This window comes from Colias philodice, chromosome 7 (assembly GCF_061535455.1).
Source record: "Colias philodice isolate Cphi_HAF_F1 chromosome 7, ilColPhil1 Martin Lab GWU primary, whole genome shotgun sequence".
In the NCBI taxonomy this organism is placed as follows: Eukaryota; Metazoa; Arthropoda; class Insecta; order Lepidoptera; family Pieridae; genus Colias; species Colias philodice.
In genome coordinates this window covers 6,966,780-6,979,556 of record NC_143092.1, presented here as the reverse complement: position 1 = coordinate 6,979,556, position 12,777 = coordinate 6,966,780, and the positions used below count along the sequence as shown (strand labels likewise).

Sequence of the window (12,777 nt, the reverse complement as noted above, 5' to 3'; positions counted from 1 at the left end):
TTAAAGCTTCGAAATCTGGTATAAAATCTACACAAAAATATCACAGGCGTCATCGAAATCGATTTAAACATGTCAAAAACTTTGTATATGCGTCAAAAGTTCGTCAAAATTTATTTTTAAAGTTTACATATCTGTAGTTGGTCGGGAAGTTGTGGAAAATTGGAAAACGTGGAAAACACTATTGGCCCAACGACGCTGTCGCTATGGTGATTATTTTCCGTATTTCAAGCCTTCGAAACCTTTCGATACCTGGGGGAAGTTATAAATACAAATACAAAAGGTGTTACGAAATAGATAGGTAAACGATATACTTAACTATATTTAAATACTAAGGACAGTTATTCTGCTTATTGAAATGATTTTTGTTCCAAAAAAAAAAACGTAAAATACTAGAAAAAATGTTTAGCATAGTACCTACGCCGTAGAACGTAGCTACGGCTACGTTAAGCTTCTTCCAAAGCTTACAGATTTAGTTACCTACATATAAAGCAATGCAAGCAATGTATTTAGCTTTATGTAAGTAGACTGTATCGTTGTATGTATTTCAGAAAGGTTTGATATCTGCTAGGCTAATGCATGCATGACCTAATGATGTTTTTAAAAATGTATGTCATTGTGCAAGATTTATCTATTTTCAAAATACTCCTCACTTTATTAAGAAATTCATAAGAAATTATACGCAATAACGCAATAAAAACAATCTTTCTAACATAAGTTTAGTTTCTAATAACTCTCTGTGTAATGTGATTATATCCATTAAAATTTAATTTTTACTCAATCAATTCTTTCATTTGTAGCTGCTGAAAATGTTATCAAGTTCGCTTCGTCGTGGATATATTTTCAAGACACGCTTAATTGCGTGTTCCGTTGCGACTTGCGATGTCACAGCGGTTAAATTAACATTACCATGACCTTCTACAAACTTATCTACTTGTATATAGGTAACTGTTTATTATAGCATTAATACTGGAACACGACATAGAACTATTATACGGGGACCATCGCGACCCGGTACATGTTTCTTTGCATAAATTATATAATTGAAAGAACACTGATGTTTTGAATTTATAAAACATTAGCGTGATACGATGGTCATTTATTTGTATACTTTGTTATCTCAAGAAACTTCTTCTTTTACTTACCATTACTTTTCATTTTTAACGCAGGAAGGTGGGCCGTGGGACGGCGCTCCTTACTTACCTTCGTACTAAGGATATGTAGCCCTGCTTAGAAGAAGCATATTCATTCTGGACTTGAGTCTGATATCGGAGTTGTTTCGGGAACTCATACCTACTATTGAAAGGAGTTCCAAAGTCCACTCTTTCGCAGTTGTAATAAATACATTTTTATATTGCACTAAAGATAAATGCAGTTAGAAAATTCAATAATCATTCTAATTCAAAGCTACAATGATACCATAATGGTTCCCACATCAGCACTTGTTGCAGGGGCACTGTCAGCAACACTAGTTTTCAGTGACAGGCTAAATTACGAATGGTGTCTAAGGCTTATACTATCTTGCAAAATTATTTTAAGACAAAAGCAACGGTAGCTAAACTAGAGTAAGACTTTTTACTTAAATTAAATTAATATTATTTTAATGAGAACTTAAGAATTTAGATTAAGCGGCTTAGATCATTAAGTACTTAATGATCTAAGTTAAGCGGCAATGCAATATCATCAATCAAAATGGTCTACGTGAATTTTTATCGACTTTACAGGTATGTAGATAGATCAAAGATAAGAATTAATGTCGTGAATCTTTTGATTTAGGTATATATACATAATTCTCCAAACGGGCAATAAAAATTATGATTCATAAATGATAACTCATCAATAAAATAATACTTATTTGAATCAATCTTATCGTATTTTTATGGTGATCCTAAAAACACTTTTGACTGAAGAATTGTCTAAAAATCTTTCTTAGTAAAATAATTTACAGGTACATATTAACATCAGGAAGAAAACAAAACTCAATACCACGTTCTAAAATTAGGATAATTACTACAACCCAAAATGCAGAATTAGACGACCTGGTAGTTGGTACCTAGGTTTGTCTGTCTCTTTTGTCAAATACTAATGAAATGAACGGATAGGTTTTGACCTGACTGTCAGCTTTTAATAGCATTTAGCTTTCAATCCTAATAACCAATTCAAGTGTCGGCGTTTAACGACCTTTATTTTCAGCTACAAATCGTTCTACCTAGGTAGATTATTAAAGCTGACTTTTGAGTGGTGCTATTAGGTTAACAAAATTTCATCAACAGCTGCTGAAAGAACGAATGTTAAGAGTTTATAACATAATCCAATTCGCTAGCAAAGTTGTTGAGCTGAAGGTATTTTTGATTCTTGGATATGCTGCTTTCTAAATTATGTTTTCTTTCGTCGATTAGGGCAGTGATGATAAAAATAACTTATAGTTATATTGGACAAGCTATTATTGCCCATTTTTTTGCTAGACGTCTCGTTTTATAAAAATGTAGAGCCGTAACTACTAAGCTATTTCTGCTTTTACAGACCTTACTATACAAATCAATATTACTTGACACACCCATATTTTAGTTATAGTTAAGATTAATGTCAAAACAATAACAGTAACTGTGACTTTTACCACCTTTTACATTGACGTCTGCGAAAGTGTATTTTTTAGCATATTAGTTAAAGTTATCGTCTCATCATAGTCCTTATAGTCAAATCAAAGTAGTAGGTAAACTCTTTCTTTATATTTCGATATGCTGAATTTGTATCGATTTCCAAATGCGGTACTCCGAAAGGCTATGTTCATTACCCGGGAGCACCTGTGTCCCGGATCGATAGGCGGGGTCGCTCTGGTATTGGCTGGGCTCGCAATGGGCGGATCTTGCTACAGATGCTGTTTGGAATTTTAGTATTATTTTTTGTAGTTTTTTTTTACTGTTTTTGTAGAAATGTGTTAAGATATTTGATTTCCTTTTCAAATAAAACAAATATGCATTTCAAATGTTGTGCATTACAATGGACATGAAATACGTCTGTCCATCTTAATTCGTATTTTATATTAAGAAAATTAAGCCGCTACTTTGTTCTCATAACAATATGATAACATACTTAAAGAATAAATAAAGTGCCTAATTTAAAAGAGTTATAACTCGATAATATTATGAGTAAGGGAATATTAATTTCGAATGATGATACTGATATGAGCATTGAAAATGGTATTATAAAGATAAACTAATAAGTAATAACGCAGCAGGTGTCTATCTCTTCTAGCAGGCGGTTTTATCACTACCCGGATATGTAAATAGTAAATACTCGTATATTTTTTTTAATTTGTTTAGAAAATTTCAGCTAAATTTGTTCAGCAGTTTTACGTCTTTACGTACATGCAGATTCATAAAAAGAAATGGAACGATGATGAATTATTCTCAACATTTTATAAAATTTAGATAAAATTAAAGAAATCGTCAATTAATTCATCGTAGCATAAGTACAACAAGTAGTCACATCGTAGGCAATGCATACTAATACTGTTATTTATTGTTTAATTTCCCATCAAACCCTTTTCATTATTATAAAATTCTTTATAAAAATAAAAATAAATATTTTATTACACATACATTACAATCCGACGCATCCCGTTAAAATAGCGAGTACTTTTAGCGCCGCCCTCTGTGAGTCCAACCCCTCTCGGAGGTCATATAAACTGAGGGATGCTGCTTTCAGGACCAGTACACATCTCGTTGCTTATCATTGCAAGTTTACATCTGTGCTAGTGAAGTGTTATGAAGATAATAATGCTCAATGACTTGTGTCTTTGAAAATATTTCTATAGAAGTGAGTAAAAATTTATGACCTACATTAAAATGTATTTTGTTGCATACTTTAATTTATATCAAAAATATGTAGAGTACATATCGTTTAATATGCCAATTAGATTTTTTGTATATAAATATAAGTTAATAAATATAAAGTTACCATTCTTGAAGAGGAATTAAATTAGAAATCTATAAATCTATATATATACCGTATAGTTATATTAAAAAAGTCGTGTTAGTTACTCCACGTCTACGGGCTCACGAACGGCTGAACCGATTTAGCTGAAAATTGGCAGGGGGGTAGTTTAGAGTCAGGAGAAGGACATATATGTAGTAAGCCGGGGCGGACCACTAGTTAAGTATAAGAAATACAGAGTTTTAAAATAAAATCGTCCTAATTATATATGTATCTAATTATTGTGGGTAACTTTATGCATTTTTATCAATAGATATCTACATTTAAAAATATTAATTATTACTTGAATATGTAAGCGGCTCTGTGTATGAGTACCAATCTTAGATCATTAAAAGATACCAATACACATAGCACATAATATCTATCAATAAATAGATACATTTTTATATCGCCTTTGAAGTTTTAAATTTCAAAGAAGCATAAAAATTCAGTTTTAACCATCTTCAATTCAACACATCTACAATACAATTCTATTACTTGAACAATTCACGGGTAATAGATTCACATTGATGAGACTCTCCCATATTAAATGGTCACTTTGAAAGGAATGGTACGTAATTCAATTGTAAACGAATTGAAACGATCTTCTAACTCATCAATTTAATAAATCAGTAGTACAAGGAGAGCTGTCGCCAAGCTTGAATAAAAATGATATTCATTCTCAAGAATTTTAATTGTAAACGCCGCGGCCGTCATCTTTTTATTTACACTATTCGATGTCAGATCATTGAATATTCAGTGCGGTTCTAATTTTCCCCCATTCAAAATAATAATTTTACTTATCAGTTTTATCCCATTAAAATAACTCAATCCACCCATATAAATTTATAACATCGAAATAAATTTATATATACCTACTAACAATAATTATAACTTCATAGCTTTTTTTTTTATTGCACTACAATATCTGAAGAAAATTTAGTAAAGTATTCCTAAGAACAGCTAAAAAAGATCAGCTAAACGATTTTGTGGATTTTTTTTATTAACTGAAACAAAGGAGACTGTGCACCGGCAAACCTTATTTTACACCAACGTCCCACGGTGTCATCCAACGGCCAAAAAATCCCCGTTTATTGTAGTAACTACTCAAATAAAATTGAAACAAAAATTTAAAATGTTATCCGACGTTATTCAGCAATGTATGTAAGTATTTATAATATTAGTATGGATGATTTTTACTAAAGATTTTTAATTAGGTGTATCTTTTCATAAACAAGTATAAACTATAAGTTTATAATATTCTAAACTTTTCCTATTCCACCTGTGTAGATAATGCATTATCTTGTTTCAAAACAGCATTTATTAACTCAATAAAGTATAAAATTGAAGAGCCGATGCAATCGATTCGATACGGTTACCAAACATGATTAGACGAGAGGGTTGCAAGGGACTTAGGGACGATATAAAAAGAATAAATACGGATTTATTATCCCCTAAAGAGCTCGCTTAGTGCGAGGTGTGAACGCGGAATGTATTATTAATATGAAACACTTTTACCCCTGCGGCCGGCAAATTTGATTTGATCGGGAATCAAAACATGCCTCGGGCTTGAAAGGGTTTTGCAAATAGTGGCTAAGGAAACGTGAGGCGAAGTAGTAAATATAGATACACTTATACCTACGTGTATTTGTATCTTCTGTAATATTGTAATACTGTGCTTCTGCCTTGTATTTATTCATTTGTCTATTAGTCACATTCGAAAAGATTATTGTTACAATTACAGATAATATAATACTACTGTTTTAATAACAATTTCTTAGCGAAGTTCTTTACAATATATATGAATCCTTCTTTTAACAATTTGACTGTAAATGGTTATTATTATAATCGCCTTTATGTAGCGAAATCCTACAATCCTCGAAACTAGGGCGTCTTCTAATGAATAAAAAATAAAAAGAGCCTTTTATTCAGATCCACATTACAATTATATGATTCTAATACAAATAAAACTTAAAATCTAATGTAAACCTTAATCCAGTCTCTTATTTGAATTTTGCTTATTTTTTGTAGATCTGTTTGCAAGTCGACAAAGGCCTCCTCCAACCGTTTCCACTCATGTCTTTCTTGGGCCACTCTGTTCCATGTTGACGCCAGCAACTTTTCTTATCTCTTCGTCCCACCTTTTTTGCGGTCTACTTCTTTCCTCTTACCTTCTCCATCACCATTGTGTTACAGTTTTGCTCCATTTATCTTTTCCTTACCGTATGTCCTGCCCAATCGCTATTTAATGCTTCTAATTTTGCATTTAATGTCTATGTCCTATGACCTTTTTTTTGCTTGCAATGGCCCGTGTTCTCAGTTTTATGTCAAATTAAAATAAAATGCTTATAAGTATCTAGTAGTACGATAATAGATGACAATATTATTCGATTAATCTGTCTAATATTCTAAACAACATTGGAACACCTGCAGAATGGTATAAATGATAATAGATAACTTGGAGCTTAGCAACATGCTTTTTTATTATTAATTTATTTGTAGCAAATAATTTTGTACCTAATCTATTAAAAGTACTTAACTAAATGCTAGTTATATCGCTCAAGAACGACTGAATGGGTTTTAATAATTTTTATGGTTTTATGTGTCTCCACTTGGAGTTGAAATATATAATGTTTTTTTCTGTAGAAACCAAGCAAGGTCGGATTGACCATCTTACTATTTTATTAACCTGTCTATATGGCTTTACATTGATTAAAAGCCTGCCCAAGGAAGCTACTAGTAATGCGTATGCTACATATTATGCTAGCTATTTTAAAATAGAGTTATAATATATTTTAGATAAACTGCAAATCGCACTATGAAGAGCTGGTTAGAAGCCAGCGGTATGGAGGATGGATCATTGCCGTGCATGCTCGCTGAAACTCGTGAAGCCCTGCTTCCTATCACAGGTTGTGAGAACATGGCGCCTAGAAAACGGTACGACAGCTATAGGTACATATTTGTTTTTCATTATACCTACTATTAGAACTCATGTAAATTATCTTTAAATGAATATCATATTCAACATGTTTTACTTTATATCGCGAGATGTTCGGCTGAAAAGATTCAAGATAGAATATGACTGATTATTATCTTTAGTTACGCTACTACTTGCATTTTTATTTATTTATGACTATATTATAATTTAGTTTTAGTCTGTTTTAGCTTCTACAATATACTTCCTAAGCTGAGTAACATAATTACTTCATAATTACTTCATAATTAATTGAAGTATATTTTTCGACATTGCTTGACGTTTCAGTGACAGATCCTTAGAGCCTTGCGCGGTGTCTGAAGAGGCGTATTTATCCAGTGGAGCCGGGTCTCCATACGCCGGTTTATCCAGAGAAGAAAGGCGAAGAAGACGACGAGCCACACTCAAGTATCGTACAGCACACGCAACTAGAGAAAGAATTCGTGTTGAAGCATTCAATGCTGCCTTCGCGTCACTTCGTAGACTTCTGCCGACCCTACCACCAGACAAAAAGCTGTCGAAAATTGAAATACTTCGCTTAGCTATATGTTACATCGCATATCTAAACCATGTTCTTGATGCATGATTTTTTTTAATTCTTATATCAGATATAGTTAGGTTGTTAACTAATTACTTATATTATGTTATATTACGATAAGCATTCATATTATGTTAAATTACGATTTGTAAATATTACTACATATTACTAACAATTTCTAGTCGCTGATCTCATTGTCTAATTATGTTTAGACTAGAGATAAGTTATATACTTAATATTAATTGTTTTATATTACCTATAATTACGTCGATTCCATCTTCTAAAGTTATGCATATGATACCGGAAAAAGTAGTTGCCAGACAGAAGACTATCTACAAGAGGCGAATTCATATATTTTTTTATTTGTTTTCTATGTATTTAGGTACCTACCAATATTTTACGTAAGTTGTAGGTATAATACATTCATAGGGATAAAAACAAAATATGCCATTATTACTTAATTATTTATTTACAGTCTACTTATAATAATTATCATTACAGAAACTTCAAATTCCTTCACACATGATACAAACATTAAAAATAAATATATTCTTAATTATACATATAAATCCTTAATATGGATGGATTTAACAACGTATAAAACTATAACAATTCAAAGTAATATCACTATTACTATTAATTTAATTGAAAATGCCTTTATATGATATATAACATTTTATTTTGTACAGTTTATGAATTATGTTTATTTTCGTCATTAGTAAGTACCTATACAGTTTTTATTTTCGTATTTTCGTACATTATCTTCGAAAATTATTATAAAAATGTAATGTTATTTATTAATTAAATGTTCAAGTATTCAATCTTAACATGTCTTATCATTTATATCTCTTTGCATTTTTTTAAATCTTATATTTAAAGTCATTTAAATAACTTAATAAGACTGGGAAAAATACCATGCCGTGAAGGCAACCTAATATAACCATACTGAATAACATTCTAAAGAAGAAAATTTCTATAATTTCTGTGTATGAGAAAGCTAAAACAACTATGGGAATATTAGTAAAAGTAATGCCCGTAATAATGATTGCCCCTACTCTTTTGATTGCATCTGCAACCCTTTCATTTGGAGGGCGACTGCTAGTAGCATAAGAATAGGCGAGATGACTGCAAAACTCTACCGTTATACCAATCGAAACGATCAGATTGATACACGAAACAGCGTTCAACTGTATATTCCACATGTACATTATGCCCATCATATCTACAACGACCATGATACATGTGAATATTGTGGCTAAGGTGATGGTGAAGTTGAACCCGGTTACTACTATGTTTATTAATAATGCTCCTACAACACAGTAGGCAAGAGATGAAAACGTATCTCCCCATACGGTCAAATATTGGGTGAAGTAGACATAAAATACCGAATATGGAAAAACTTCTACGTCTAAACCTGTATGACGTTGTATAGCAGCCGTGATATTTTCGCTGACTTCATAAGCATATTTAATTGCAGTTATATAGTCATACGCTGTTCTTAAATTAGTGTGATAGGCCATAAAGTTAGAATCGTGAACAGTCGAGCGACCTTCTGAATCAAGAACATAATTTACATTTGAATAATAACTAGCTAACCCACCTTTATTGCATGTTTCTGTTGGCGAGTCTTGCAAGAAAAATGGTATATAGTAGTGGAATGCTTCAGTACTTGGCCTTAATCCGTTGGCAAATTCACCTTGTGGGATGGTACAATATTCACACTCGGGGTCATTCGACACGCTCGAACAAAAACTACCATCGGTCCTGTTATACTTACAACAAGAACCTGGCAAAGAAGACCAATCGAAAAAGTCATCTAACCATGAATTTGATATTCTACTTAAATATGTTATTTCTTTTTGTTGTACAGCCAAAAATATTTGCATAGTTAAAGAATCATCATTACATAACTGACCACCACAAATTACGTTTTGATGCTCAGGATTTGTAAAATTCAAGCCACTTTTTAACACAAAAAACACTGGGGGCCCTATAGGCAATATATTGTCAACGGCGTCCAGATATTTGTATACATAAGAATCTTGTGGAACTGCAAGTTTTTGATCTAATCCTATGTCCAGACTTGGAATCAAAATACAACATATTGACATAAATGCTATAAAAATGATGGCAACAATAATTTTAACACGCCAATTTAATAGAAACTTTGAATAAGGCTCCATTAGCTTTTGCGTTATACCTTCATAAGCGATCTCTGAATGGAGTGGTTCTTCATCATTAAGTACTTTCTTCTGAACACAACAGAAAAGATCCATTCTATTTTGAGCGCCTCGTTTGTAATCGAGTGATAAAATGGCAACAACCGTGGTTATTTGAAACACAAACAAGAATGCCAAAGAAATAGATGCAAATATAGCAAAAGACCTAACAGCTGGAAAATTTGCAATAGTACCTACAGCGAAGCACGTGACCTGCGTTATAGAAGACACAAACATAGATGGTCCTTCACTTTTCATCATCTTACCGAATATAAACCGTCGCTTTTTATCAAAACTCATTCCTTCCTTATAATCACTGTACTTATCAAGATTAGATTGTATGCGTTGTATAGAATTTACCATTAAAAATACATTATCTATTCCTATCGATAGAACGAAAAATGGTATTACATTTATAGCCAGCAGGGTAACTGTTACTTTTATATAGCCTAATACTCCAATGGCACAAAATAATGCGGCTAGAACAACTAAAATACTACCAATAGCTACCGTAATTTTGCTATCGAGTAAAAAGGTTCCACATCGTCTTATGTTTCCAAGGGCAAGAATGACGTAAATAAACATTAGTAAATAACTAATAGCAATAGGTACTATTTCCGCTTCCGATATCCTCTGAAGTTCATCTTCAATAGACCTTTCAGCGCCATATGCGACTTCAACAAAATCTGCTTTCCAATTTCGCTCATAATCATCTAGTAGATTCAAAAATTTTAATTCCCACTCTAAAACAGGTTCTAAGTCGTCTTCACTTAAATGATTAGTTATTGGATAGTTAATAATGAGTGATTCAGCGCCCAAAATGTTACCATTTTCGAATCCTCCAAAACTCATTTCTGGATCAGCTCCGCCACCCCAAGGTTGTAAGCAAATTGGTGACAGATAATTATTTAAGCAATTCTGTATGTTTCTCAAATATGTATTGTTATTTACTACTCTGTCAGGAAAGTAAGCTGATGCAGACATAGAAACGCAATCTTCTAATTTTTCTTCATCCCCGTATTGACGAAGTGGTGCATAGCATACATTTTCTAATTTCACGGTCCCGTCGTCACGCCCAATATTTAAAATTGCATCCTCTAATTTCATTAATTCTTGTATAGCTTCCAATCTAAAGGCTGGGCCATATGTAACATTGTCCACTTGAAATGGTTCCAAACCTTTCATTGTTAAATAAACTTGAGCGGCTCGATAAAATGGTCCAAATCTTGAATTAAAATAATTAAGTTCATGACGAGAAAGTGAATCAGGATCTGACCATAACTCTAATGGGTTTGTCGTTAGCTTTAAATTGACAACGCCATATACCATTGCAAATGTAACCCAAGACGTGACCATAATCATCATAATTGGATTAGAAGCGCTACATTCGCCGATTTTTTCAAATACACTTTGAAAAAATTTTGTGATAGTGTTAGTGTTATCTTTTGCTTCATTGTTTTTAGTATCTCCAGATGATCGTCTTTTTCGTCTCACTTCTAATAAAGTTAAAATAATAAATACAATGACACTGATTACAAAGAATGTAATGCCCACTGAAAAACTTATACAATTAACTGAAAGTACTGTGCACATAGATGGAACCTCGATTTCACTCGTAGGGCAGTTGGCAGCACAATCTAAACAACTGCATGGTATATCACCTTCAATAGTCTCATTACATAAAGGAGCATTTATGTTCATAGAGTCTTCTGTTGTATGAACTCTTATAAAATTAACCTGCACATCTACAAACGGATTATTTGTTGTGTCACCTGTATAGCCGAACCAGGCATCTGCATCGCAGACGGGTGCATTTCCACACATTAAGTTTATCGCTGGCATACCTGATTGAGGTACCATGACTCCGGAACACGATTTGTGGGTATTAATCATATAATCATGATGAAGTCTATAGTTTATTTCTTCCACATAAGTAATGTTATCAGCAGTTACATCTGTAGTAACACTAACAAATCTTGCCTGATCGGGAGCGCAGTTCATTTCACAAATTTGTCGAACGAAGTTCCTCCAGCAAACCGGACAGCGGCCGAGTATACTCTCACCCATGTTTAAGCTCTCAGAAAACCTATATACTTGGATGGGGTCACAACAAGTCAACACTTGATTATCTGGGAGTCTATTACCATCTTCATCGTATAAAAGATGAGGACACCTTCGCTCAATCATTTCACGTAATTCTAATTTTTCGTCAGTTGGAAGATTATCAAAAATTGGTGTGGGTTCTTCATCCACGGCACATGGTTTCACACGACCACCGACTATAGCGCAGTCACCACGAGTAGAACATCTTGCAGACACACTACTCCACATACACACTATTGCTAGAAATGTCAAAGTTTCCTTCATTTTGTTTGCTTCACTTAAAATTTAATTTAAAAAGTGTAGCCCCCACGAGTGGGACGTGTGGTTGTCCACGGTATTAGCTTCCACACTAATTTATAATTTCGGTCCTTGAATTGCTCTATGCAGTCAATCGATAACGTATCGCTAATAAACGCAGGTGTGAGATATTTGTTTCAAAATTATAATTATCACAATCAATGTAGCAGATATCATTAACTCATATGCATAATATTCTTTATACAATCATTTTGTCAAAAGTATCCTGATAACATTTTAATATGATATCCTAATTATGTTTAAACAATTTACAGAAACAAATCACATGACTGTATCAAAATACTATTTTTTTTAAATTAATCACCCAATACTTAAACATTGTCATATATAACCAAACCTCCAGAAACGAAATATTTTTATTTATATTAAATTTTGAAATTCAATATGTCCATAGAGGTATTAAGCACAGGGATAAATTTATTTTGTTTTCTTAATTATGTTACTACAATGTATTTACGTTTATATGCAATATTTTATGTTCACACTTCACAAATGCATGTAATTCTCATAACAAAATAAGTATTTTGTTACTTATTGATCACAATATGTTTTAAAATCCACTTAGGTAAAATATTCATAGGACTGCAAAGTTACATGTATAGTGTATACCTACCTATAAACGAAAAAAAAAATTGAAATAATATCCAAAATAA

The 12,777-nt window shown here is 32.5% G+C and overlaps 1 protein-coding gene and 1 pseudogene across 2 annotated transcripts; one reads left to right on the top strand and one right to left on the bottom strand.

Moving 5' to 3' along the window:
- The first annotated feature begins 3,727 nt into the window (after window positions 1–3,727).
- Window positions 3,728–8,077, top strand: HLH4C (Helix loop helix protein 4C). 2 transcript variants are annotated; one of them, XM_089697382.1, is made up of 3 exons: window positions 3,728–3,816; window positions 6,772–6,909; window positions 7,235–8,077. In XM_089697382.1, exons 2-3 carry the CDS (start codon window positions 6,791–6,793, stop codon window positions 7,530–7,532), a joined length of 417 nt encoding a protein of 138 aa, XP_089553508.1. In that variant the 5' UTR covers window positions 3,728–3,816; window positions 6,772–6,790; the 3' UTR covers window positions 7,533–8,077. The 2 variants fall into 2 exon arrangements, with proteins under 2 accessions (XP_089553508.1, XP_089553507.1); XM_089697381.1 differs by having other exon boundaries at window positions 6,772–6,924.
- On the bottom strand, window positions 7,930–12,124 carry LOC149487144 (NPC intracellular cholesterol transporter 1 homolog 1b pseudogene; annotated as a pseudogene).
- Window positions 12,125–12,777: the final 653 nt, after the last annotated feature.

Bases quoted from the DNA above. Each gene is read 5' to 3' on its own strand.
- HLH4C (XM_089697381.1), top strand. From the start codon at position 6,791: ATGAAGAGCTGGTTAGAAGCCAGCGGTATGGAGGATGGATCATTGCCG. The intron at 6,925-7,234 runs GTACATATTTGT...TTGACGTTTCAG, and splicing joins AAACGGTACGACAGCTATAG to TGACAGATCCTTAGAGCCTT.